The 26,644-nt window shown below is 34.3% G+C and overlaps 1 protein-coding gene across 4 annotated transcripts in view; it reads right to left on the bottom strand.

Moving 5' to 3' along the window:
• NF1 (neurofibromin 1) overlaps positions 1-26,644 on the bottom strand; it is a 354,325-nt gene that overhangs the window by 11,384 nt on the left and 316,297 nt on the right. For all 4 annotated transcript variants that reach the window (XM_077165250.1, XM_077165251.1, XM_077165252.1 and 1 more), the window contains 18 exons: positions 26,309-26,502; positions 25,265-25,405; positions 24,813-25,092; positions 24,143-24,357; positions 23,875-23,936; positions 23,620-23,734; positions 22,988-23,089; positions 18,095-18,235; positions 16,458-16,584; positions 14,120-14,251; positions 12,771-12,906; positions 11,367-11,524; positions 7,329-7,451; positions 6,809-6,939; positions 6,533-6,633; positions 5,341-5,483; positions 4,905-4,951; positions 3,545-3,761 (listed from right to left, as the gene is read on the bottom strand). In XM_077165250.1, coding sequence (XP_077021365.1) covers positions 3,545-3,761; positions 4,905-4,951; positions 5,341-5,483; positions 6,533-6,633; positions 6,809-6,939; positions 7,329-7,451; positions 11,367-11,524; positions 12,771-12,906; positions 14,120-14,251; positions 16,458-16,584; positions 18,095-18,235; positions 22,988-23,089; positions 23,620-23,734; positions 23,875-23,936; positions 24,143-24,357; positions 24,813-25,092; positions 25,265-25,405; positions 26,309-26,502 — 2,565 coding nt within the window. The remainder of the gene's footprint in view (positions 1-3,544; positions 3,762-4,904; positions 4,952-5,340; positions 5,484-6,532; positions 6,634-6,808; positions 6,940-7,328; positions 7,452-11,366; positions 11,525-12,770; positions 12,907-14,119; positions 14,252-16,457; positions 16,585-18,094; positions 18,236-22,987; positions 23,090-23,619; positions 23,735-23,874; positions 23,937-24,142; positions 24,358-24,812; positions 25,093-25,264; positions 25,406-26,308; positions 26,503-26,644) is intronic.

Here is a 26,644-nt window from a genome sequence, read left to right as displayed (position 1 = left end):
TAGTGATAAATGAAAGCGAGAGGTAAGGGGTATGGTATGTATAATCTTTTTTTTTTTCTGTTATCGTTTTATTTCTTTTTCTGAACTGATACAAATGTTCTAAGAAATGATGACTATGCAACTATGTGATGATATTGAGAATTACTGATTATATATGTAGAATGGAATGATATGTTAACATTTTTGTTTGTTCTTAATTTTTAAAATAAATAAATACATAAATAAATAAATAAAAAACAATAATCTCCCTTGTGTTAGGGGGATGAACAAATGGGCTGTGATAATTTGCATTAAAAATGCGTTTTCAAGGACAACTTCTTTAGACAAGTGACCACCACTTCTTTAAAAGCTGATGACTGGTAAATTAGCAACAAAATTTTTAATTACAGATTAATGCTGGAGGGTTCATGAATTCCTTGTCTAGGTGATTTGACAGCAGAGAATATTAGAGACAAAAGAAAATAAAGCTTAGTTGCTGATCCTGCTTTAAAAGATCTAGAAAGCAGCCAGAATCTTGCACTGACATGGAAAGTTTGCAGCAGAGTTGAACTGTGTGCAGATCAGCAATTTTTGCCTTTTGACACAGGGCAGCCGAGTCTTCACTTGTAACTCCATTTCAGGGAGTGAAGCAGAACTCCTTTAAATACTGCTGCCTAGGAGTTGGTTAATGGAGGGTGGAGATAAGACATTTTGGTTTCTATATAGCAAACTGGCAAAGCTGAAATGCCAAAATGAGTAAGGAATTGGGATAAGATTCATCACTTCTGTTATCCCTTTGATATCAGCAAACTCAGCTCCATAAAGAAATGAAGAGATAAGGAATATAAAATTAGATGGAGCTAAAGATATGAAACAGTACCTCTAATTACTAAGAAAGTATCAACTCTTACCATTAAGAGATATTCCATAACAGCAAATGAGAAAAACCCAGTAATTATGCACATACATAAATCAGGATCCTTTCATGGGGGAAAAAACTTACTAGTAAGATGAACTCTTTTCCCAAAAACATGTAGTAAAATAATCTAGCAAACCAAAGGACACACAACTTTAGAAACAAGGATAATTCTGAAACACAGTGATTCTACTTAATTAATAATATTAATTTTGAAGTTCCAGTTTCTTTTTCAAACAGAGGTTTCCCAGCTGTAGTCTATTCAAGTAGCCATCTTTGGAAAACTACGAGAGACGACACCAGAGGTTTAAACTGTAAGCAAAACCATACATGCTATTCTCTGATTTTTATAAACAATTCTAAATAAGAGATTGTAGAATAAGATTTTTCCTAAAGCAAATGATGTGGCTAATGTTCAATCAACAATGGACATAAGTGATTAAACAACCTGCAGGGGAACCTGAACTGATACCTTTATTCTCAACCTGATTGTTTTATTGTCTTCATTAGCGGGCAAAGATTTGCAGAAATCCCTCTAACAATGAAATTATTCTGGGTGGAAAAAATATATAAAAACAGCTAATCATTTTGACAGGTTTAACATCACTTTAGCAGCCCAAGAGGCAAAAGTTTGGTCAAAATGAACCAAACTTTAAAAACAGGAGGACTAATAAAAGTAGTCTACTAATTTTCTAATTGTGATCAGCTTTAGTGTTTGAACATTATAAACAACAAATAACCCATAAAATAGAGAGCATTATGGAGGAAAAGGAGTGATAGGTCTAAAATAAGGCAGATTAGAAGTAGTGAGACAGACAGACAGACAAATAGAAGGGAGAGGGAGATGATAAGACAGACACACATGGAAGGTAATGCATATGGTAAAAAAAAAAAGCACTGACCTTGGTTCTACCCTAAGAGCTGTGTGATGGAATGATTCACTTAGCTCTTTTAAATCCCAGTCTCCCCAGCTCACACAACACTGTGGGCCTAGAAGTAAATAACCTCTATGGTTCCTCTTAGCTCCAAAATGCTAAGATTTATGAGGGGAGAAAAAGAATCTAATCACTGCAATATCTAAAAGGAAGCAAATTTTAAGTTTTGTTCTTAATAGTTAGTTGAAAAGCTGAAAATGGGGCAGGATTACAAGTATACCCTAGAGCAGTGATTCTCAAACTCGAGTGTGCATAAGAATCACCTAGAGAGTTTATTAAAACACACATGCTGGCTGGGCCCCAACCTCAGAGCTTCCTACGCAAGATGTTTGTTATGGGACTCCAGTATTTGCATGTCTAACAAGCTCCTACATGATGCTGATGTTGCTGTTTTAGGAACCACACTTAGAGAACCACCGTCCTAGCGTGTAAGTGACAGAGGACAAATGAACATGGTTAAGTGGAAAAAAAAGTTGGCCAGATTTCTCTTGTTTCTTGGGGGGGAAAAAGACTAAACCTGACTAGACATGTAGAGACTGATAAATAAATGCTGAATTAAATAGTTTCCTCTGTTGTTCCCCAAAGCTTACTAGTTGAATATGTTATTTTACACAATGGTTTATAATAAATATTAGATATCATACTCAGTAACTTCTTCAGAACCTTGAAAACTACATATTTTTAATGTTTACACAAAACTGGAACTATAAATTGGGGATTCCATTTATGGATCTTGAACATCACAGAATAGTTATAATACATTTTTTTTTAAATAAAAAATCCATGCAAACACTTAAAAGAACAATATATAGCAACTTATCCTTATAGAATGAGATGTTTCATAAATGAACTTTTCAGATCAAACTTCAAACACAAAATAATTTTTTATTATAACCTCAGAAAGATATATTTCTAAATAGAACATATGACCATAACAGAAGCTTTCCTTCATTACTCACTGTTATCATGATACATATAGCGCATCAGTTCTGTAAAGAACAACACCTCTAGGGTCTACTGAACTATGAAGCCATTCAGCTTGACACTGAATGATCCCAGACTTCTCTAGGTGTGCCATTTCTACCTTCTTGTTTTATCTTAGCGCCACACTAGTATTTACTTCTAAGTTACATGTTGAATTGGCATATTTCCCCATTTGGACCTAATAGTAACTCCACAGTAAGGAATATGCTTACGGGTTTTAAGATGCTATTTTCTTGAGATGACTTTTTGTCTGGTTTTGTTTACGCCCAGATTTTCAAGTTGGTTTATGGATGGCTGAGTTGCTTCTGGCTGAAGTAAAGTGCTGTGTTATACAATTTATGTATTTTTTTTTTTTGGAAGTATGGTGCATTGGAGGCAGAGAAGTCCTAATTGTATGTTAGCATATCTAATAAAGAAATTATAGTTCTGCTCACTTACAGTGTAATATAGCTTAGGATTGCTCTTACTGCTCAAACTCTAAACATTTATCCATCTTGCAATGCTATGTGAGCACTCTGAACATGTCACTGTTTATTTATGACTGGTTTAAAAACAGAAAGCTTTATAGAATAACAAAATTCAAACCAGCTACAAGGTAAAGAAGAAATGTAAGGTGAACCTCATGATAAAAAGGAGCAAAATCTGCTATACTCCTTGATAACAAGGGAATTCCTAATGTTGGTATATTCACACTATAGCTTGAATTTATATAAAGATTACATTTACTGACCTGGGGAATGCTGGGAAGTTGCAAGTGAGGTCATGGAATTAGAAAGGTTAAGGTTAGCGGTAATACTAAGTTGGCTCTGCACTGCAGGAGGATAAGGAGATGTGGGTGTCAGGAGGGACTCCTCACTGGTTTCTTCATCAATTCCCGGCAAATACGTGTCAATCAAGGCATCAAGAAACTTAACAATAAGCTCAGCATAGTCTGGGATTTGTGTTTGCTGTAATGGAAAATAGGAAAATATTTTAGCTCCATTCTTTTTTTTTGTAAATCCCTTTTGAAACCAAAAATGATTACTTCAGTTTTTGTTTTGGGCTTAATGTACTATTAATTTCTTTTGTTTGTATCACTAAAAAAGGAGGTGGAGTAATATTTATAGACTACCTTGGGAATTACAATTGGAAATTTTATTCAGCTCTTACTTCGAGCTTCCAGGTGAACTTGCAATTACTGAAAGTCAGGCACAGACACAGATGGAATTTGATCCTGAGACAATACCATCATCAGAAATGATGTCTAGCCAATTTTCCAAAACAGAGCAGATTAGCACAGTATCATCATTCCAGCTGCCATTTAGGGATTCAACTAACTAGACATCATGAAGGTCTCAGAAGAAAACTGGCTAATCAAACTACAAAATTCCTGCATGACATATCTATTTCTGTGACTTCAAGTCCGCTTTTCAGGGACAGCCTTTGCATGTCAGGAGATATTCAGTCATTTGTGTGTGAACAAAATTATAAACTAAATGCCCAATTCTTAAAAACTGGAACAAGTTTAAGTTAATTTATATTGACTTAGAATGTCCTTTATCTGGAACTCTGTGCTAGGAACTGTGGGGGAAGAAACAGAATTCCTGCCTTCAAGGAACTTCTATCAATTTAGAGAGAGATCATTTACAGAGAAAAGAATTAAATATCTAATTATGTAACACTCTACCAACTAATACAAATCAAAGAACAAACAGAATAGAAGCAAATGAGGATATATCCAGAGAGGAATGGAGTTAATCCAACAGTTAGGAAGGAAAAGGTTTTCATGAAGAGCTTTTAAACCACCATCAAATACATGAGGGACTGCAGGTAGAAAAGTTGTAAAGAGGTTTATTACTAGAGATTCCAGAAGGGAACAATAAAGCATAATTTGAGTTATTTTTTGTAAAAAGCTAATATATACTTTAAACATTGAAGATGCTGCTGTTTTGATAGAATCTTGTGGCAAAAACCTTCTTTATAAAATAACATGCATTTATTGTTAATCATTATTCTGGTTTTCCACATATTGTGTATTCTTAAAGCAGGCACATTTATGTGGAAAACCTTTTGTTTTATCAGTAGTAAAAGAGCAAAACGTATTTTCTTACCTTTGAAAAGGGTCCTGCAAAGCGCCACAAGCCATTAAAACCAAAACCTGCAACAAATCAAATGTTACTCTTAGAACAAGCATGATGTCTTTTAATCTTAACAGAAATTAAATAAATGTATAGATTATGATATCTAAATTCTATGCATAAACTGAAAGCATTTTCACTGAAAACACTTTCTTAGGGTGAATGACAAAGCAGACTATAACTCACTTAAATTATCAATTAAAACCATCTTTTAATTAAAAAAAGTTCTCAGATATCTGATAATATTTTACTATCAGTTATCTGATAATTAAATGAATCAGAAAATGGCATATGAAGAGAGAAGTACGAAGAACCCTCTCCCTGAAAGAATTCTGTCATCAATGCATTCTGAAACAGGGCAAACGTAAGCAAGTTCATCAACCATCCTTCTCCCGATATATCTGTTTACTTTGCAGGTAAGATGTTTGGTATTGTGGTGGGGATTCTTCATGGTAAACCACACTCTGCACAATTCCATGTATTGGATTCAATAAATTTGGATCTTGGCACAATGACAACAGGGTGTTAATCTTAGAGTCCAACAAATTGTGCCTAAAAAATAAAAGTCAACAAAGGAACATTTTAGAGGAAAATTAAATGAAAATATACACTTGAAAGAATTTGATAATATTCCTCAGAACAATTAAGGCAGATGAATGCTTCTTATTTTCTGATGCTTTTCTATATTTTTCAAATTTTCTATAATGAATGTATATGTGTGTGTGTTCGCATTTTTAGCTTGTCTTTTGTTTTGTTTTTGGTCATGAAGGGAAAAAAGGTAAAAAGAAAAAATAACTAGTGTTGTCACATAACAATTTTGGCTTTTGTCTGCCACTTAACATGCTGTAGGACCATTTCTTTCAACTATCTGTTAATGTGTACCCAGGGAGTTAAAATTAAATTTAGTATTAATCAGTGCTTAATAAGTACTGAATTAAGTAAGGAAAGCTAAATTAGTCTGGAAGGAGTGGAATATGTAATGCAATTCAACTTAAGAAGAAATTAATAATTTATAACCTAGTTATACTCCACTAATAAAAATAACTGAGAGCTAACTATATAAAATTCTGAAATTTTAAAATGAGATTAACCCCAAATAAGGAAATAATGGCATTACAAAGACGACCTAGATCAGGAACAGAATTTCCGAAGTATTTTTGGGTTGTTTAGATTTGAACATTTTGAGGCTGATATTGTTTTAACCCTTAATAAATAATAAAAATCAACTCCCAAATAAAGATCAATTTTGTTTTCACTTAGCTATGAATGTATAGAAAAGTGCTGATGAAAAGGAAACAAAAAATAGGTATGCTGGTCGAAATAAAGCAGTCTAACAATTTGCTCCTAAGTGAAGAAATGAACGATGTCCATCAATGTCCACTTAAAAAAAAATCAAAAGAAAAGAAGGCATTATCTAATAGGCCTAAACCAGTCTTAGATACCATTAGTGTACTATCTCTAAGCTGAAATCACTATCACACCATTCATTTTCTCCTCTCAAAAACAGTGAACACACCAGTAGTATTTTTCCTAAGCCTTTACAAAGCATATGATTTCAAGATCGGTAAAAAGGTTAATTAAATGCAAAAGGAGATACTTACACAACGGGAAAAACTTTGGGGAAAACAACACTGGCCTCTGCTAAGTATTCATAAAGAATTCGTTGATCAAACTCATCCGTGGTGTATTTTACCAAGGTTGCCTGCCAAGATGCAAAAAAGAAAACAAACATTTTTATTTTGTGGCTGAATTATTATCTGTTTTGGTGACAAGAAGACAGTTTCCTTTCATATTTTTAATATTCAAGGGCTTCCTAAGAGTAGACTGGAATAAAAAGTTAGATGGAAAAAAAAATTCAAAAAAGCAAAAAACCTTACTAGAACAGTAAGAAGAAGAGCTTGGGTTTTAGGATCTGTAAGTACTTCTTCATCCAAGAGAACATTTGATTCAGACACTGAGACTTTACGTAAATGCGGATGCTGTTGTGATGAGGAAATCCTTTGAGTTTCTGTAGTAAGACATGGATTACACAATTAGCTGTACCAACTGAATACATACATTGGATACCACTTAAACTATTATATTTCCGTGTTACTGCTAAAAAAATGCAATCGTTCTTGAGCAGACACAACATCAACATAAACATCATAAAAAGTTCTATTCACCTACACAAAGCCATATTTACATTGTGGTATAACTTGTATTCATGATTACTTTTTATACAGATTCCAGGATAACTGTCAATTTAAGGACTGTATAGCTTATTTTTCAAAAGAGAGCAAGTTTCTATATTCACTCTAAAGATTCTAAGAAATGGCCGGAGAGTAAACATGGCTTTAATGTAATCTCCCACCTTATTTTCAATGGTTTAGATCAATTATTAACTTTGTTTCTCACCCATTTCATAATCAGTTTCTGCCACTCTTCTCATTTTGGGGGGTGTTGTAATCCCCGATTCCATTTCTTGCCTTTTAGGAGCCTTGGTATCTGATATCAAGTGATCAAAACTTTTCCTTGTTCCTATAAAAAAAAAGTTACAGAATATGGAGTTTAACTACAGTGAATACGAACTCTACTAAAAAGTTCTTGATGATAAATACAGAGTTATACATTGTTCGGTACCAAAGATTAGCTATGTCTGAATGGTATTTTCAATATAAGAAATTCTGCTGGTGCCATGAATTAGTCATTAATACATAAGGAATTTCCAAACTGGGGCAAAATCAAAATTTGATTTTAATTCTTCAAGCTTTTTAAAAATAAAGATTTTAAAAAATATTTGTATGCTTGGAAGTACTAAAGAATAGGTACATTGACAGATGCTTCAAAAATATCAAATAGTATTATCTTTCACTTGGCCTTGAGTTTCTCTAATCGTCCATTACAATAATTTTAAATAACTTCATCTTATTTAGGGTAAAAGTATTGAAATTGGATTTTTTGGAACTTGTTATTGCTATTTATATTCAAAGATGATAACTTCTTGGTACAGCAGTAAGAACTTGGAACACTTTTGAGAGTATTATTATTATTATTATTTTTGTTATTTAATCAAGGTGACATAAAAAATTGAAAGTAAATAGAGAAGTTAATATGATTTTAAAAAGAATTTTTTTTTTTAAAGTGAGGAGGCATTGTCTAAAACAGTAAGAAAGGAGATGGTCAACATACATATCAATAAATATATTGGTCTGATAAGACATAGAATCTTTATCATCTAGGCAGATTACTTAGATGGTTAAAAACCTTTTATAGCATCACACTAAGAGCAAACAAATAATCCAAGAAAACACTGTCATGTTAACAGAGTGAAAACCAAATTCTTTTTTTGCATAAAAATACATCTGACAAGAAAACTATTAAAAATCTTATAAAACTATAAAATTTTAGCCAATCTTAACCACAACCAATAAAATTCACTTCCAGCAAGACTTCTACAACTTCTATATCCACCCATTTTGTCCTTTACATTTCTTGTTTCTCATTCTACAACAGTTATTTTACTTTAGGGGAAAGAGTACTCTTTTTCCTTAACAAAAAACTTCCTGCATACTTTACATATTTTAACTAGCAAAAAAGATCCTGAAATCAATCTTCAAGCCATAACAGTATTATTTTTTAAAAGCCAGAATTGAAGCCAATAAAATAAAATCTGACAATTGGATACCTGAGAAATATGATGTTTTACTAATCTCAAGTATTAATATTAATAAATATCAATAATAAACCATAAATATTAAGGCCAAATAATTTAACAACCCCAAAGGATCTAGTTCAACTTCTTTATTTCATGCAACTGTAACCAATGAAGCAATTTAGTGACTGGCCTGAGGTCACATGGCTTGGGACTCAGTTAATAACTAGATTAAAAACTCAGGTTTTCTAAAAACTGATTTGTGTTTTTCATATTGCTTGAGATCTGTACATTTAGTTTTCCTACCTTTCTTATGATTCCTTTTTATTTTACTCTATATATTCTCCCCGGGAAATATCCTTCCACTCTGATAGTGTCAACTACTCAAGCACTAATAAATTCTAAATGTACCACTTGTTTACATCTCTCTTCCTGAACTCCAGAAACATCTTTCCAGTTATCTCTTAGATATCCTGCCAGGATCTCAAGAATAAATTTATCCTGTACTACAACTATATTAGTTCTAATATTAATGAATGGAATCACTATCCAGCTGGTCTTTAAAGCCAGAAACTTAAAAAAAAATTTATTTAGATGTAATTGGTCTTTATTTAGCTATGGCCCCTTTAGCTCCTCTGCCTGTTAATTACACATATATAAAACTGTAAAAAATAACATATACACAAAAAAGCAATAAATTTCAAAGTACACCTCAACAATTAGTTATACAACAGATTTCAGAGTATAGTACGGGTTACAGTTCTACAATTTTAGGTTTTTCCTTCTGGCTGCTTCAAGACACTGGAGACTAAAATAAATATCAATATAATGATTCAGGAGTCATACTCATTTGTTAAATCCTATCTTCTCTTTTATAACTCCACCTTCTCTTTTGATCTTTTTTTAAAATTATTTTTTAATTGATATTATATATTCACATACCATGTAATCATCCAAGGTGTACAATCAATGGTTCACAATATTATCATATAGATGCTAGAAACTTGTTTTTTCTTTTATATGGGCAGGCTTTGGGAATCGAACTCCAGCATAGCAGGCAAGAATTCTGCCACTGAGCCACCGTTGCCCGTCCAGAAGCTAGAAATTTTTAACATCCTTCATAGCTTTCTCCCTCCCCACCTCCCCAAATCACTTTAGAAATCTAGCCCAAATCTGTTTTCTTTTCTCCATTACTTTCCCCACTATTCTTGCCTTAGTGCAGACCTGTGCCATTTTTTTTTGCCTGGACTGCTGTAACAATCTCTTAATTGGTACCCTTTGTCAAAAATCTTGTCCTATTTCTCCACACTACTGGCGGAAAAACTTTCCTAAAAATAAAATTTAATTATACCCCCGTTTAAAGATCACTGCTAAGGCTAAATCTCTTACCATGGCACACAGCATCTTAAACAATCTATTTCCAATCCTACATTTCCTAATCCATTCCCTAGGATGTAGGTACAATCAACGTCTTACTATATATGCCAGTTGCTTTTCTTGACTTTTTCTTTATTCCTGTTATTCCCCATCTCTTGAATGTCCTTCCTGCTTTTGTGTTTACCTGTAAGCATCTATTAAATCTTCAAGACCCAGCTCAGACCCAGCTCAAACCTCCTCTCTATTTCCCCAGATCCTCAGTTGCCTCCCATCCCTGCCCATAAGATTATCCATATTACTTTAATATTCAGCTGATTATAAGTCTTAGCCACCAAACTATGAGCTCTTCCAGGGCACAAACTTTATCTCTTTCATCTAGCACATGGTTTGAATGAAATAAATACAGCATTTTCTCTGAAGTTAGCTTTTCATTTACAACCTCTTTGACATGAAAACACAGAATTACACAACACAAAGTAGGCAGGAAACTCCTAGAAGATAATTTATGTCAAAAGTATTAAAAGAAGGGAACTCAAACAAAAGATAACAGACTTATGTGACTAGTAACAGTGAGTAACATTTCTGGTTTCTATTTCTTTCATGGTTAACTGGCAGGTCATTTATTTTACAGTTCAGTGACTGTTTGTTCATTGCTTTCCATATGAAGACAAACATTTTCTCAATACCTAAACATACTCAACTATGCCTGCAAGGATAACTGAAACCTACTGAGCCTGTGCTGGTCACTGAAATAATGATCCCAATGAATTCCAGTAACAATTAAAACCTTAGCCAAAGGAGAAGAGCACCTTTGTATGTCCTGCGTGGTAAAGTAGGAACATTGGGTACTTTTATTAATTTACTTTCAGTTACTGAAAAGGAAAACGGCCTAACAACATTTAAGCATACTTCTCATTGATAATGAGCAACCTTAACGTTTAAGAATCATATCCTCTTATACTGATCTAAAAATAGATTATCTTACCTTTCTGTCTTTCCAAAGAAAAGATGACAAATAGTACTATTACAGTTTCATACCATATTGATATATTCTGTTCTGAGATGATTACTTTGGGAAATATTATATCACTAAATGCCCTGCATCTCAGGGCAGCAAGACTCTTCCTTTCTTGTAGGTATCTGTTGTCTCCCCCTATTCCCATTTCTCTCTGCCTGGCTGAGAGTCATAGCATTTAGTCTAAGAATTGAGAAAAGACTTTCAAGATCCCGCTGCCATTCTTGATCTTAAACTGACACAGATTAACTGATTTATCAAACTGTTTTATAATTTGCACCAAAACTCTGCTAGATCAAAACAGAAAATTATGATAATCTTGAAAAATATGAAATAATTTTCCAAGAATGAAAGAAACTAACACTTTTTTCAAAATTAAAAAAGTTCTACATAACTTAAATAAACTAACCAAGCAACTTCTTAGTGTTAGCCTGGGAAGGCTGCCCCATGTCCAAACTCATGGATTTCCTTGCTCGGGGACTGGTCTGACCCACAGTTGGATAGGTAGCTGCAAGGTACCCTTCAGAACCTTTGGGAGAAGACCATGGCTGATTCTCCTTTAGTGTCCTGAGAGATTCAAACAATTGAGAAGAATTAATTAACATGGTGACAAACACAACCAACGTTTGCCCCTCCTGAGGGCTGTTTCCTAATGAGAGCAATCAATTAATTTTAATTTAAATTAATTTTAAAACAGCACTTAAAGGGCTTTAGGGTACAAATTCTTAACATCTCCGTAGGAAGTATCAACAATCTTCCCACGGTATATTATAAATAGTGAGTGCTAGTGAGTACACACTGAATGCTGAACAGAATTGTACTGAAATGATTTTTTAATTAGGGCAAGTCAAATCTAAACAGGCAATTGTATTCCTTATGCCTGGGGAATACAGGTGAATTCACTTTTTCTCTTCCATAGCAAAAAGGTTATATCTCAAACAAAAAATAATCACGGTAAAGACAAAAGAATAAGACCATCTAAAATCAAGTACGCCTAGAAACACTTTTGCACACACACTGTTAAAATCTAAAGGAGAAATTGTTGAGGGCTAAAATAAAAAAAGTAGGATGTTGATAAATTGAATGATATAAGCTCTACAAATGGAAGATTATTTTTCTATGTTCAATACTGTATCTAAATCTTAAAGATACTTTCATTTAATTGAAAATATAGAAAAATATTCAAATAATGTCATCATCAGGGAGCTTTTCATATAAGTTCTCTATGTTATGGTCAAACACCTACCACTTAAGACCATGTATGATGGTAGACATAATTTGATTATCCTATTTAAATCTGTCACATAGAAAACTTTTTAATAACTTTAGTACGGTACGAGTAAACATAACAAATGTCTTGGCATGGTAATGCTGATTATATTTCATGTTAGTTTTTTCCCAGACTGTTTCCTGCAACCCTATATATTTAAGATCATATCTCATTATTATTCAACTGATGTGCTCTTATGAGAGGCAAACTAATGTTAACATTAGTCCAATTAAGACTACAGTAAGAATGACAACTTTCCTATTATTAACCCACATGAAGTACTGCAATTTTGCAAAGTGAGTTTTTTTTTTTTTGGCATAGGCAGGCCCCAGGAACTGAACCTGGGTCTCCAGTATGGCAGGAAAGAATTCTGACATTGAGCCACCGTTGCACCGCCTGTAAAATGAGTTTTGATTTACATATTCCTCCTAGAGTATCTCTAGATTCTCCTCTACATTACTTTCTGTGTTACTCTACAACTTGCCTCCATTAGTATGGGAAGTTAAAACCTGATTATAATTGTGGGAGAGCAAGTCTGTTTACCTATAACTTGGGTCACCATGATGAATGGGGTATGTATCCATAGGAACATTCTCCATTGAAATGTCAGTAAGAAGCAGAGACTTTCTATGTTTTAGACTGCAACGACTCCGAACCTCCTCAGACACTGTGAGTAAGGCTGAGAGAAAAAAGAGGGCAGAGTTAAAAATTTAACAAAGCATAAGTGTGACTTAAAACAGAAATACACTTCTTAGAGTCTTCTAAGGAGGATAACAGCAGCTAACTGCACAGGTGGAGAGACCTAGAGACTATGAGGTTTAAAGATATAAAACATTTTTATTTCTTTTTCTGAATTGATGCAAATGTTCTAAGAAATTATTAAGATGATGAATATGCAACTATGTGATGATACTGTGAATTGCTGATTATATATGTAGAACGGAATGAGCATATGTTAAGAATGTTTGTGTTTCTTTCTTGTAATATTTTTTTAATTAATAAAAAAGAAAAAATATAAAACACATAGGTTAGATTTGCTTACATTAAAGAGTTCAATGGTCTATTTTTAGAAAAACGTTCAGAAACATGAAACACAGAAAATAAAGAAATTTAATAACCACTTTATATTAGCCAAGTGTTTTAATATATAACTGATCTGAAGAAACACAAAAAGTAGGCAGGGCAGGTATTATTAAGTCCATTTCTCAAAAGAGGAAAAACAGCTCTGTGATGCTAAATGGTTTTACCCAAGGTCACATGGTTCAAATAAAAAAGTTACCACAAACTGAAGTTTGCTAAGCTGGGAATCAGCACTTCCCATCAAATGACTATATTAAAGAAATGTATTATACATAAGTTCTAAGTGTTGCTGAGTAGAGGAACACAAATCAGTTAAGAGCAAATAAGGAAGGCTTAATGGAAAGGTGGGGTTGGGGACAACATTCCAAGTAGAACAAATAGCATAAGAAATGAATATTAAAGAGGCAGAAAGTCACTTATAGGAAAGGTAAGCAGATTAGTTTAAAACAGTACATCCATTTGGATCAGAAATAAAAAATGAGGCTTACAAGGCTTAGAGAAAGAGGACAAAATCAGGAAAGTTGCTGCTGGCTCAGGATCGTAGGGCTGAGGCAGTCAGATTTTGACAGACAACACAGAGTCACTGTAGTTTCTTAAACCAAAGGGAACACATTTCAGATTTTAATGTAAATTCTTTCCTAAAGAAAAATATTTTGGCAAAAGTTTCCAAAAATTTAAACACTACCACAAGACTGGGCTGTGTGTTCTACCCTGCTAAGCAATCAGCCTGTAGGACCCTTAGGTATTTTTACCTCTTGGGGGATCCTTAGATACAGACGTAGTAAGATTAACTTTATCTATTTTATTTTTACCTGCTAAATAAGCCACGCTCTGGGTATTCACCTCAAATTTGTCACAGTTTCTATGTTTGTTAACCAGAGTTAGCAGTGTATGCAAAATTCTGACCGTTCTTGCAACAATGGCAGGTGAAGGATGCCTGTATCCTACAAAAACAAACAAACAAACAAGAATTAATTCATTCTTTTAACAAGTACTTGTTGACTTCTTATTCTATGACTAGTAAACTTGCAAGGCACTGAAGGGACATTTAAAGGAAATATAAGGGATAACTCCTGTCTGTAAGAATTACCATTTGGGAAGATAAAATATATATGTGTAAATAACTATTTACAAATATGATTAAATACCAAAAAAGGGTAAGGTAGAATAATGTTCCCTAGGCTCCTAAGGTGCCTCAGGGAGAAAGAAATTAGGAAAGATGATGGTGTTTTATATCTTTCATTCCCCAAAGCAGCACAGGGATTTTTAAATGGAAATCTTTGTATTGGAGTTTACCTTAAGATTTCTTTTAAAAAAAGGTTAAAATTTTTAAATTAAAAGCAAAAAACCAAAACAAACAAAGAAACAACCCACAAAACTAATGACATAGGAAGTACATTCTGTGAGAGCTCAAAAAACAGGGCTGATTAGAAGATAAGTCTGATCTGAGGCCAGCTTTTAATTGTTAATGCTACTTTATTTTAAAATAGGGTAACTGAACACTGAAAATAACTGGCATTCTTTTAGAAATACATAATAACTATCACCTTATCAGTCAGTTATAATTCGTATTCTTAGCATGCTGTAGTAAATGTAATGTCTTTTGAGGAACCCCTATTCACCTTAGAGATTTTTTAAAATTCAAAAATTTTTTATTGTAGTAACATATATACAAGGCAAAATTTGCAATTTTAACCACTTTCAAGTGTACAATTCAGTGGTATTAACTACATCCACAATATTGTGCTACCATCACCAACATCATTACCCCCAATTTTTCATCACCTCCAACAGAAATTCTGCAGCATTAAGCAATAACTCCCCATCCCTCCCCACCTCCCCAGCTCTGGTAACCTGTAATGTACCATCTGTCTCTATGAATATGCTTATTCTAGGTATGTTATATAAGATCATACAATATTTGTATTTTTTGTCTCTGCCTTATTTCACTCAACATGATGTCTTCAAGTTTCATCCACATTGTAGTATGCATCACAACTTTATTCCATTTTTTCGGCTGAATAATATTCCTTTGTACACATACAACATATTTTGTTTATCCATTCATCTATTGGTGGACATTGTTAGCTATTGTGAATAATGATGCTAATAATATTAGTGTATAGGTATCTGTTCAAGTTCCTGCTTTCAATTTTTTTGGATATATACTAAGAGCATCTTTGAGATTTAAACTGACAACATTCTTAGTAAAAACTTTATGGATTTATGAGGAGGTAAAATAAAATAGAAACATTCATTGTAGTGGCTTTGTGTGTGTATGTATATATACACTGAGTAAAAACTTGGGGAACCTACATGATCCCTCAAGCCTAAGATTTAAATTGATACAAAACTGCAGACGCAAACTCTAGCTTGAGTCTCTGCTGCGCCAAGCAAGATCCAGTACTGTTTAAGACTACTGGTTCATGACACCCCTTTATCCCAAGGCTTTTTCTGCTCTTGCCTCTGACCCAGCACTACACTGCTATCCTTGTTAACTGTTGTCTCTGTCTATGGATGCTCCACACGAATGTACCAAAGCTAACATGCAGTGAAGTCAGTATAAAGATTAACACCAGGCTAAGGAGTGAACAAGCTGGCCCTGAGGAGTAGCCAGATGGGGTGGGGTGGGGGGTAGTAACAGAAAGATGAGGTTCTAACGTATATAATAATGTGACTGATCAACAATAAACTAGAAACAAGTGGAAGAAAATCTATGATCAAATCCCTAAAATAATATTTTCTAGTATGTTTACTCAGATTAACACAAGGATTTGCAGTCTGTCATCTTTTCAATAATTAACAAGATATGTAAGTATTGCCACTCATAATACAGCTATTAGACAGTTTAGTACATAGATATTTTACTGAGAATCGACTCTAGCTTTTTTTTTCCCCCAAAGGAAAACTGATATGTGATATGGAAATTAGGCTTTATTAAAATACACACTTCCCGATGCCTACCCCTGCAAAAACAAAAAAACCAAAAAAACCCCAAAATACATACTGAATAAAACATAACTCAGTAAGAAAGAAAAATCTGCATTTAAAGTGAGCATATGGGTCAAATTATTTCAAGAGATTTATTTTAATTACTTTAATTCTTTTTAATTATCGTTTCATAAAAATATTAAAACACAATGCTGCTACCTTTAAGGAGGTGTCCAACTAGTGCAAAGTTAAAGTTAGAGTTGAAATTGAGTCCAACAAAATGATCCATTTGCTTGCAGTGCCATTCCAGAGGATTCCGTATTGCCATAAATACTTCTTCAGGGCTCTATCAAACATAATCATGAAATGGTTGATGGGGTTCACACAGGAACTTTTCTTAAAGGATCAATTATTGGATTTCATTTATGTTCAACAAACTAATAACAATTACTTCAACAAACTGATGAGCTAAGTAATTCTTTGAAGCTGAGACAGTTTTCAGATGACTACAGAAAACCATAGAAGAACATTTAAGGTACTACAAATTAATTAATACAAAACATCCAAGCATATAAATAATAAGATGTTGATAGCTTAGATGATAGGTCATAGATAAGATAGCTGTCATTTATAATGCAAAATAATTCACCATCAATTTACATCTTGGCAACTCTAAACAAAGTTTTGTTACAACTGATTCCTAGTATCCGGGGACACTAGAGTCAACAATAGTTTCTGTCATTGGGTTGTTCTGGCAATGAAAATGCCAATGTAGATATTCCTGAGATAAAAACACCTCATCTGTAAATGTTCTTAACATGCAAACAGCCAATAGCCATATAGCTCCCTATCCAACATTGTCCTGAGTCAGCTCCAGAAAGAGTAACGGAAATCAGATGTACAAACATGGACAAGTAACTTAATTTCTTTTTTCCTTTCTATTTGTAAAATAGAGGCCTTAGGGAAAAAATCAAATAGAGGAACTGCAAGGTTCCTTCCACCAAAATTTTGTTTCCACACTTCTCAGACCCCCAGCTGCTCTGGGTCCACACCGCATCTAATAGGTTAAATGAGTAAAGGTTAGATCTAGCACCTTTACACATAAGACCATGTACCTGTTCTGCCTTTCATTCTTTCTAGTGCAAGCTCAGTTGCTATCACTTCAGGCAAATGTCTATTTGTGTATACGTATCTCTCTTTAAACAAATTCCTCTCTTTTCCTAGACTCTTTCCACTCTCCCCAAAGACAAAAGGAAAATAATTTCATATTGTTTTATCTCTTCTTCTTTACTCTATAAACTAAAATCTAACCCTAATCAAGGTTGATAAATGTCAAGAGGGGTGCTATTATATGCTTTAAAGTGAGATTTGGCAATACAGAGTGACATTAAGTGCCCCAAAATTCCCTTTAGCCTCTATCTTCCTCTTTATCTGCTTCCAATTATACCTGTTTTTCATTAAGCAGCATTATTCAATAAAAATAAGTTCATTTTTAGACTGTTTATTCATATGTGATATGGGGAGTGGAAAATGCTCATCTTTCTTTGTGTTATGAAATAAAAAATAATGAATGTACCATGAATAGCATGGTAGCTATTACTACTACTCAGCATTATTTTTCCCTATTCTATCCACTAATATTGGGCTAATACTGTTCTCTGCTATTTTTATACAGAAGATATTCATTTAAGCTTAAATCATTTTTTATGTTGCTAAAGAACTATACTCACAAGTTGGTGTATTTAAAGAAATTTGTATTAAGTTATGGACCTCTTCTGAGTAAAAAAATAAATAAGTAAAAGGAGACGAGGTCTAAATGTAAATAATCAAGGATTCCCAAGGGAAAGCTTATTTACCTTGTCATTGAATATTCGGAGACTGTCTAAGGTGTGCAGGTTTTGTTCAAGAAGTGCAGTGCCTGCTGAATACAAGTTAACCTCATCAAGCTGCAGCACAGCCACGGCTACCCAAAAGAGGGCTTTGTGCAGAGGGGAGTCCTGGCAAAGAGAACATGTTCTAGTTAGTAAGATAAATCATGAAATAATCTTATTCAAAGTACACTGCAGTGTAAGATGAAGTATGTCTTCCACCCAATTACCATATGTTCTCTTTTGGGGAAGGTAAATAAATGGGTAAAAACGTCATCTTGTCCCTGTTAGCCAGGTTGAGAATCTCAGCATCACCTTTGATTTCTCCATTCTCTGATTCTCAAATCCAGTTAGTAAGCTTTGTTGGTTGTTCCAGAGTGGTCTCTTCTGTGCCTGCCATTTCTTTCTAATTAACGACTATTTCATTGCAAACTTATTTATAATGTGGATTCTTTTTGCCTGCAATTTTTCCCTACTCCAATCCACTGTACACACTACCACCAGAATGATTTAAGTCCTGTTTTGACATTATTACTTGTCTGTCTGAAAATTTGTAAGTACATTTATAAACTCCTTTCTGAAGAAGTTAATGTTTTATGTTAGATTAATTCTATCCAACATTTACAATCTTCTCTCCCATTACTCTCCTGAAAAGTTCCTCTGCTCCAATTAGAATGTTCTGTTCACTATTGCTCCATTTTCAGAATTCCTGTACAATCCTGCTGCTCTATATTGCTACTCAAGGCTTCCCCTGCTCTCTCTCTTTCTACAAAAATCCTATCTATTTCTTTAACTTGTTTAAACTTCTCCTTTCAATTTTCTTGTGACCTTTACCAGTATAGTAACCTCTTACTAGTCTGAATTAAAAATATTTATTTTCAGTAACTCTCATTTAGCTGTGTGGTATATGGGAAAATACATGGATTTCAGTTACCTCTGCATTAGGTTTGTCTTTTATTAGGTATGTGACTTTGGGCAAGTTATTTACCCTTCTAAGCCTTATTTTTACTTATAAAATGGGGATGAGGAAATCATTTTGTACAATTTAGGTATACAATGTTTGTAAAACATTAATTCAATAACAGGAAGATGGTAGTGTGTATTTTATTTTTCTGTAATTTTTTTCAAGTCTGGCATATCTTTGTGTTCAATTCATAGAATTATACTACTTTAAAATTGGAAGACTGTACTTGCCATTATCAGAGAAAGTGCTTTGAATAATTTCAATGTTTTTAAATTTACAAAGACCTGTTTTTGGACCCAGCATCTGATCTGTCCTGGAGAATGTTTCATGAGCACTAGAGAAGAACGCATATCCTGGTGTTTTAGGGCGCAATGACCTATATATGTCTGTTAGGTCTAATTCATTTATCAAGTTGTTTAACTTCTCTACTTCCTTGTTGATCTTATGTCTGGTTGTTCTATCTATGGAGGAGAGTGGTGTATTGAAGTCTCCTACTATTATTGTTGGAACATCTACCACTCCCTTCAGTTTTGCCAATGTTTGTCTCATGTACTTTGGAGCTCTTGATTGGGAGCATAAACACTTATGATTGTTACTACTTGGTGAATTGTCCCTTTTATTAATACATACTGTCCTTCTTTGTCTCTTATGATGTCTTTACATTTAAAGTCTATTTTGTCTGATATTAGTACAGCTACTTGTGATTTCTTTTGGTTACAACTTATGTGGAACATCTTTTTCCATCCTTTCACTTTCAATCTATTTGTATCCTTGTGTCTAAGATGAGTCTCTTGAAAGCAGCATATAGTTGGATTACATTTCTTAATTCCTTCTGCCAATCTGTATCTTTTAATTGGTAAGTTTAGTCCATTAGCATTCAAAGTTATTACTGAAAAGGTGTTTCTTGAATCCCCTGTCCTATCTTTTGGATTTTATTTGTCAGATCTATATACTCTTTTCCCTCTTTCTCTTTTTATCTTTAAGTTACCCTTATTGGTACTCTTTAGTTCTGTGCCCTCCTTCAGACCTTTCTCTCCTGTCTTTTTTTTTTTCTCAACTGGCAGAACTCCCTTTAGTCTTTCTTTTAGGGCCAGTCTCTTCTTGACATATTCTTTCAGGATTTGTTTGTCTGAAAATTTTAATCTCTCCCTTTTTTTTTTTCAAACTAAATTTATTTTAGCATTTGTTCCCCCTATTATTTTCCCTTGGTTTTTAAGGACAATTTGGCTGGGTACAGAATTCTTGGCTGGAAGATCTCTTTCAGGATCTTAAATATATCATACCCCTGCCTTCTTGCCTCCATAGTGCCAGCTGAGTAGTCTGAACTCAGTCTTATGTGGTTTCCCTTGTATGTCGATTATTTTTCTCTTGCTGCTTTCAGGATTTTCTGCTTCTCTTCAACATTTGACAGACTGATTAGTATGTGTCTTGGGAAAGGCCTATTTGGATTTATTCTATTTGGAGTTTGTTGAGCTTCTTTGACTTGTATATTTATATCCTTTATAAGGGTTGGGAAAATTTCCCCCATTATATCCTCAGCTAATCTTCCTAGCCCTTTACTCTTCTCTTCTCCTTCTGGGACACCAATGATTCTTGTATTTGTGTGCTTTGTTTTGTCTATCATTTCTCTGAGATCCAATTCAAATCTTCCCATCTTTTTTGCCATTTGCTCCTTGGTATGTTCAAAGCCAGTTGTCCTGTCCTCTAGTTCACTTATTCTTTCTTCTGCCTCTTCAAATCTGGTGTTGTATGTCTCTAGTATGCTTTTTATTTGGTCTACAGTATCTTTAATCTCTGTGGTAGCTGCTATTTTTCTGTTTAGTCTTTCAAATTCCTCTTTATGCTCTTCTACTGTCTTCTTGATCTCCTTTATGTCATTAGCCATCCCAGCGATTTTATTTAGTAGAGTTAAACGAACATTTTTGATTAGTTGTTCCAATATCTGTGTCTCCTCTGGTGTTTTAATTTGGTCATTAGGCAGGGCTATATCTGTCTGCATCATGATATGTATAGTGACCTTCTGCTACCTTCACGGCATGTAAACAGCTTGACTGCTTTACTTTGGAAGTTGATTTCCTTCAGTAGTCTAAAGCCTTGTATTTGTGGGATGGAAGTGGAGCAGGAAGCAGGGTGTGGGGTGGGGCACAACAGTGTGGTGATACACATTGCAGCTCAGGTATAGGTGCAGGTTGGGGATGCTATGCTGGTACATGTGAGTGTGGGTGCCCAATGGTGGGGGAGAACGTGCTGTGTGGGTATATGGGTCTGGTGCATGGGGCCCTAGCGTGTGCTGGTCTAGGGTATGGGAAACTTTGTGCATATGTGCAGAATGAGAGCAGCGGGTCAGTGTGTGCCTGTGTGGTTGGGGGCAGTTGTGGCCTGGCTGCACAGGTCAGCACTTTCCCAGAGCTGGGGGGTGTGACTGAGGGCCATGCATATGTGAGTATCTGGGAGTGCCATAAACTGATGTAGCTGTGCGGACAGCTCAAAAGCGCTGGGTGAAGCTTCACAACTGTATGGGCAGGGGGCAGGTATAGCCTGGGTGTGGAGGTAAGCGCCTGCAGCCTTTATGTGCTGGCAACTGCCTGCAGGGGGCAGGGATGTGGAAGGAGGGCTTGGGAGGGGCACGGTGAGACTGCGTTTGCATAGGAGAGGTGAGTTGGGCTGCAGGCATGTACACTTGGGGTGGGGTTGTGGAGCAGGCATGTGCCAGAGGGGTTGGTGGGGTGGGGGGTGCTTGGAGCATGGGGAGGTGGGGGCAGGTGATGGAGTTCAGGTACATGGGGAGTGGGGTGAGTCATGGGTTGCAGGGCTGAGCTGGTGAGGGTAGTGTGTTCAAGGAATGTGGCTTGGCTTAATTCCTATTCCCCATCTCCCTGTCGATATACTCCTGAGGGCTCCGGGTTTCCATGTTAGGCTGTTTGCACCAGTCAGATGGTCTTCAGTTCTCTGCTTCTCAGTTCCTCAGCTTTTGCAACCAGGGCTACTCTACGTGGTACCGAAGACTCTCCCAGGTCACTTAGACCCTGGAATCGTCATTTAAGTCATCCTCCTGTCCCTTCTCTAGCTGTTCTTTGGAGCAGGTTTGAACTCAGTCTGTCCTATTTCACCATCTTCCAGATGCTCAACAGTACTTGCCATTATATAGCCTAATTTACTCACTTTATCAATGTGGAAATATGATGTCCAGATATATTAAATGATCCACTCAATGTAACACAGCTGAATGAGCGCAGACCATCCTAAAATAGAGGCTGCATAATCTTATTCCTTTTGACTGTCATCTCATTTAGTACACAAACTTTTTTTTATTGTATAATATAACATATATACAAAGAGTAAAGAAAGAAAAAACCAATAGTTTTCAAAGCATTCTTCAACAAGTAGTTACTAGGACAGATCCCAGAGCCAAACTCTTTTCATAATCAGTATATTTTACCCTGCTTTACATTTCCCCATAGTAATAATCACTAACTAACATACAATGTATTTTACTTACTGTTTATTATATATCCAACTCCCAAACCCCACACCTATTCCAGAATGTAAGCTCCATGAGGGCAGGGAATTTTATCGGCTTTGTTCAGTACTATAACTGTAGCAACTAAAACAGTAGCTGACACAATAGCTGATGTGCAATTAACACTAACTGGATGAAATAATTAAGAATGTTTCTATCTTTTGTTTGCACCAATGGAAAAAAAGCTTATGAATACTTGAGAATATTCTCCCCCACTATTCTTCTTTTAATGTAAATACTTCAAAGAGCTACACTTTATGACAATAAACTCTATTTTAACTACAGCTTTTTCTAAATAACTATTTAATTCACCTTATCTTCCTAAACTCTTTGAAAGAAAACAATATTTAAAACTCATACCCAAAATAAATGCACTCATTTCTTATATAGTTATTACCTTATTAAGAAGTGGTTGTAATTTTGTTAAGGCTATTACCGTAGCTTCTATAAGAACTTGGCTGTTGTAAGTATCAGGTCCCTTTAAGCAACTCTCAAGTGCCTGTTTGGGGGAAACAGAATTCTTTATTTTATTTTCACTGAAATCAAATATTAACCCTAAACTGTAGTTAACTGGATCTCAGAATAAGTTCAGGAACATTTACTTATTAATAAGTACTAGAATTATTTCTAACACTAGAGTGAGGTTAGAGGGGAGATCAATACACATTTTGTTTCTTATTTTTAAATAATTCTATATTATAAGTTAGGCATTATATAAGGCTATAGTTTCACAATATACTTATATCTTCACAATATACTTAAATCTTTGAAAACTGATAAATTATTAATGGTACCTGCTTAGCAAAAAAAGCAATACTTATTTTCTTTTTAAGAAATCTTCTTTGGAGAAGGTTTCTTCACTTCAAAGAATTACAATAAAGAAAATAATCAAATCCTATTACTGAAAGTTCAATAAGCAACATACAAGACATTTTATTAAATTCAAGTTTAAATGTCCTTTAAAAAAATGCAAGTTGCGCTTCACAATTTGGGAATTAGAAATATTAAGTGGGGGAAGGGGAGTGGTACCTTGCTAAGAATACGGATAATCTGTTTTATCTGCCCATGAGATACTCGTTTGCTAATACAGCCAAAGACAACAAGAGCTCTTGGTTGCAGGGATGGATTATACTGGAATGCAAACCTGCAATTAAAAGATCCAAACAGCTTATGAAAACCTTTGTGTTTATAAATACTAATAATAAATCAAAATATTGATTATGCAGTAATATCTATCTTTTTCAATAATATAAGCTTATAATTTATATTTAATTTGGGACATACCTTTGTGCTAGTTCTGTCCACTGGTCCAGCCACTTGCATGTTGGAATATCTCTCATACATGCCTAAAATAAAATATTCTGAATATATTTATGTACATAAATGCTTTTAGAAACAAAAATAAATGACATACATGCTACCAATAAACAGATTTCATGAAAGTTTTTTTTAAGCATTTAGTATAAATCAGAAGAAGCAATATTTCTTCTAAACTGTATAAGTGGAATAAAAATATGATTTAACTTAGTTCCTATCATTTTGCCATATATACCTCCATGATTTCCAACAAAGCTTCTGTGACTGTTTCCAAGGATGTCAAAGCAAAAGTCTCCCTCTCATACGAGCCAGGAGAGAATGACCTGTCCCTGTAACTGGATCGGAAGGCAATGACAGCAGCTGACTTGACTTTGCTAATGCCAAACAGCAAGTAAAATTTGGGTAATGAGAACTCTGTCAAACTGAGTCTTAAAACTTGCTTGGTCTCTTCTGTAAAAGAAAAAAGGAACAAGTAAAGACTTTGAAGATACTTGTATTAAATTCTGAAGTGTTTCATTTTGAATTTAGAAAATCTGAATATCAGATTAAAATTACATAACCATCCTCCTTACTAAATAAAACCCTTAGATATATTATATTAAAGCTCATTGCCTTAATTCCATTTATCTACAAATTAGTGCTAGGAATGCAAGACTTTACTGATGCTGAGTCTTTAAGTTGTATGAGAATCTACATGACAAATATGAACTGAAAATCTATGCTACCTCCAAATAAATAATTCCTTTTCGTTTTGATTACTATTTCATATCATTAATGTAGACATAAACTAGCACCATGGTGCTAAAGCTCTAGAACAAATAACAATATAATTAATGCCAATCAGATGATACAAAATAAATGGAGAAAGCAGCTGGTGAAAACTAAATTATTTTCTTAGAACTTACCACTAAAGTGAAGCTGGGAACAAGTACATAAAGAGTGAATGATATTAATGACCAATCCATGTGTGGAAGCTCTAAGAGAGAGTGGACCTGTGGCTACTAAGAAAGTAACAACGTGGAAGAGGTAGGGGAGATGAGCTGCCACATCGAGGGAATTGTTGAACGACAACATCAGCATGTAGCGTGCTAAAATAGCGATATCATCCCACATAAGATGTTGTTCTAAAGTAGGAGTTGGAGATAAACATGTCTTGTCAATTATTTTGCACATCCTTCCAATAACCTGGAAAGAAGCAGATTTTTTTAAAACAAATGTGGGGATAAAACAAAGTTTTATTACAGAAAATTTCAATTTAACTTTAAAAATGACAAGTTACAAAATAAAAAACCCTTTTGTTAGTTGATAAAAACTGATGTATTGCACCATAGTCCAGGAGGCAAGGAAAAGGGATTACCTTGCTGGAAACCAATTTTACATTTCCAGAAGCCAAAGCTACAGCGGTATCTGCCATCACCTCAGCTTTTATTGATCCCAAGCCACCTGTTGCACTGGTTTTGATGAAACTGTCTAATACAACATCAAGCAGATCTGTAATCTAGTATAAGAGGGAAAACAAACTCATGTTTTAACCATTCTACCAACTTAATTTTTAATTTAAAAATACTCAAGAAGCAGCTCAATCAAGGCCTCTGAAATACTAGGTTTTAGTAACATATCAATCAGCAAATATAATTTATCCATAAACTACTAAGATAAGGAAGAGGATATTCACTTGTTTCTTTCAGAAATTAAGAGACTTGTAGTCAAAATTTAATTTTTTTCTCTATATCCTATCTTTGTTCACTTGCAAAGCATCTCTGTGCTCTTCTAAGACAGTAATGTATCATTAATATAAAATATAATTATTTAAAATCCAGGGAATGGCTTCAAGTACTGAGATGTTTTCTAGTGATATAAAATTGGCTCCAATATCATTTAAAATTATTTGGAGGATTCACAGCATTGTGGAGTAAGTACATTGCTTCCTTAAATGATTACCTAGAAGAAATGAAAAGCCTAATTCTTGTCAGATAAGAAATTAAAAGTTAGATTATACCTTACTTTTAATATTGACATTCTTATGCTAGAATTATAAATGAAAGCAGATATCCAAAACATCATTAACAAGAAACATCTATTGATACCCACAGTGTGTAGGGTACTAGGATACATAATAAAGCACCATTTATTAGAAACAACATCGGAATTCTACAGTTAAATTCTATATAACTATATCATGGAGGATAATGCTAAATAACTAGTTTTTCTCTGGCTTTGAGAAATGCATTAGGCATTTATGATTTTGAACCACATCAGGAGTCAGGTGGGTGTTTGCATGCTTTTTGAAGGAGAACAGTCTTTTCCATAGTTATATTCTTAATGCCTAGTACAATGCTTTGCACAAAATGGGTACCAGATAAATAGCTACACTACATAAACAAGTGGACAAACTTAATACCTGTCCAAGACTCCCCCATATTTTAGCTTGAATTGATGGGTACATCTGTTTCTCATTTATGGTCATTGTTATTAGCTTATCAAGAATAGCAGTAACTCTTTGCCGTTTGGCATCATCATTGTGCTTACAAAAACGGACTAGATTCGAAAGCCATGGAGTCATGTATTCCAAACAAAGATGCTTCAATTCAATACCTGGGCAAAAAAAAAACACCATTAGCACATAGGGTCAATGAAAATTTTATCAACAATATTTTAAAATAAAGCAACAACAACAAAAAAAAGGTAAAAGGTAAACTCCATTACCTAGAAACAGACCTGGAGAAAAGAGACTTAG

Source organism: Tamandua tetradactyla, chromosome 6, assembly GCF_023851605.1.
Source record: "Tamandua tetradactyla isolate mTamTet1 chromosome 6, mTamTet1.pri, whole genome shotgun sequence".
In the NCBI taxonomy this organism is placed as follows: domain Eukaryota; kingdom Metazoa; phylum Chordata; class Mammalia; order Pilosa; family Myrmecophagidae; genus Tamandua; species Tamandua tetradactyla.
This window is presented reverse-complemented; position numbering and strand designations above follow the sequence as displayed.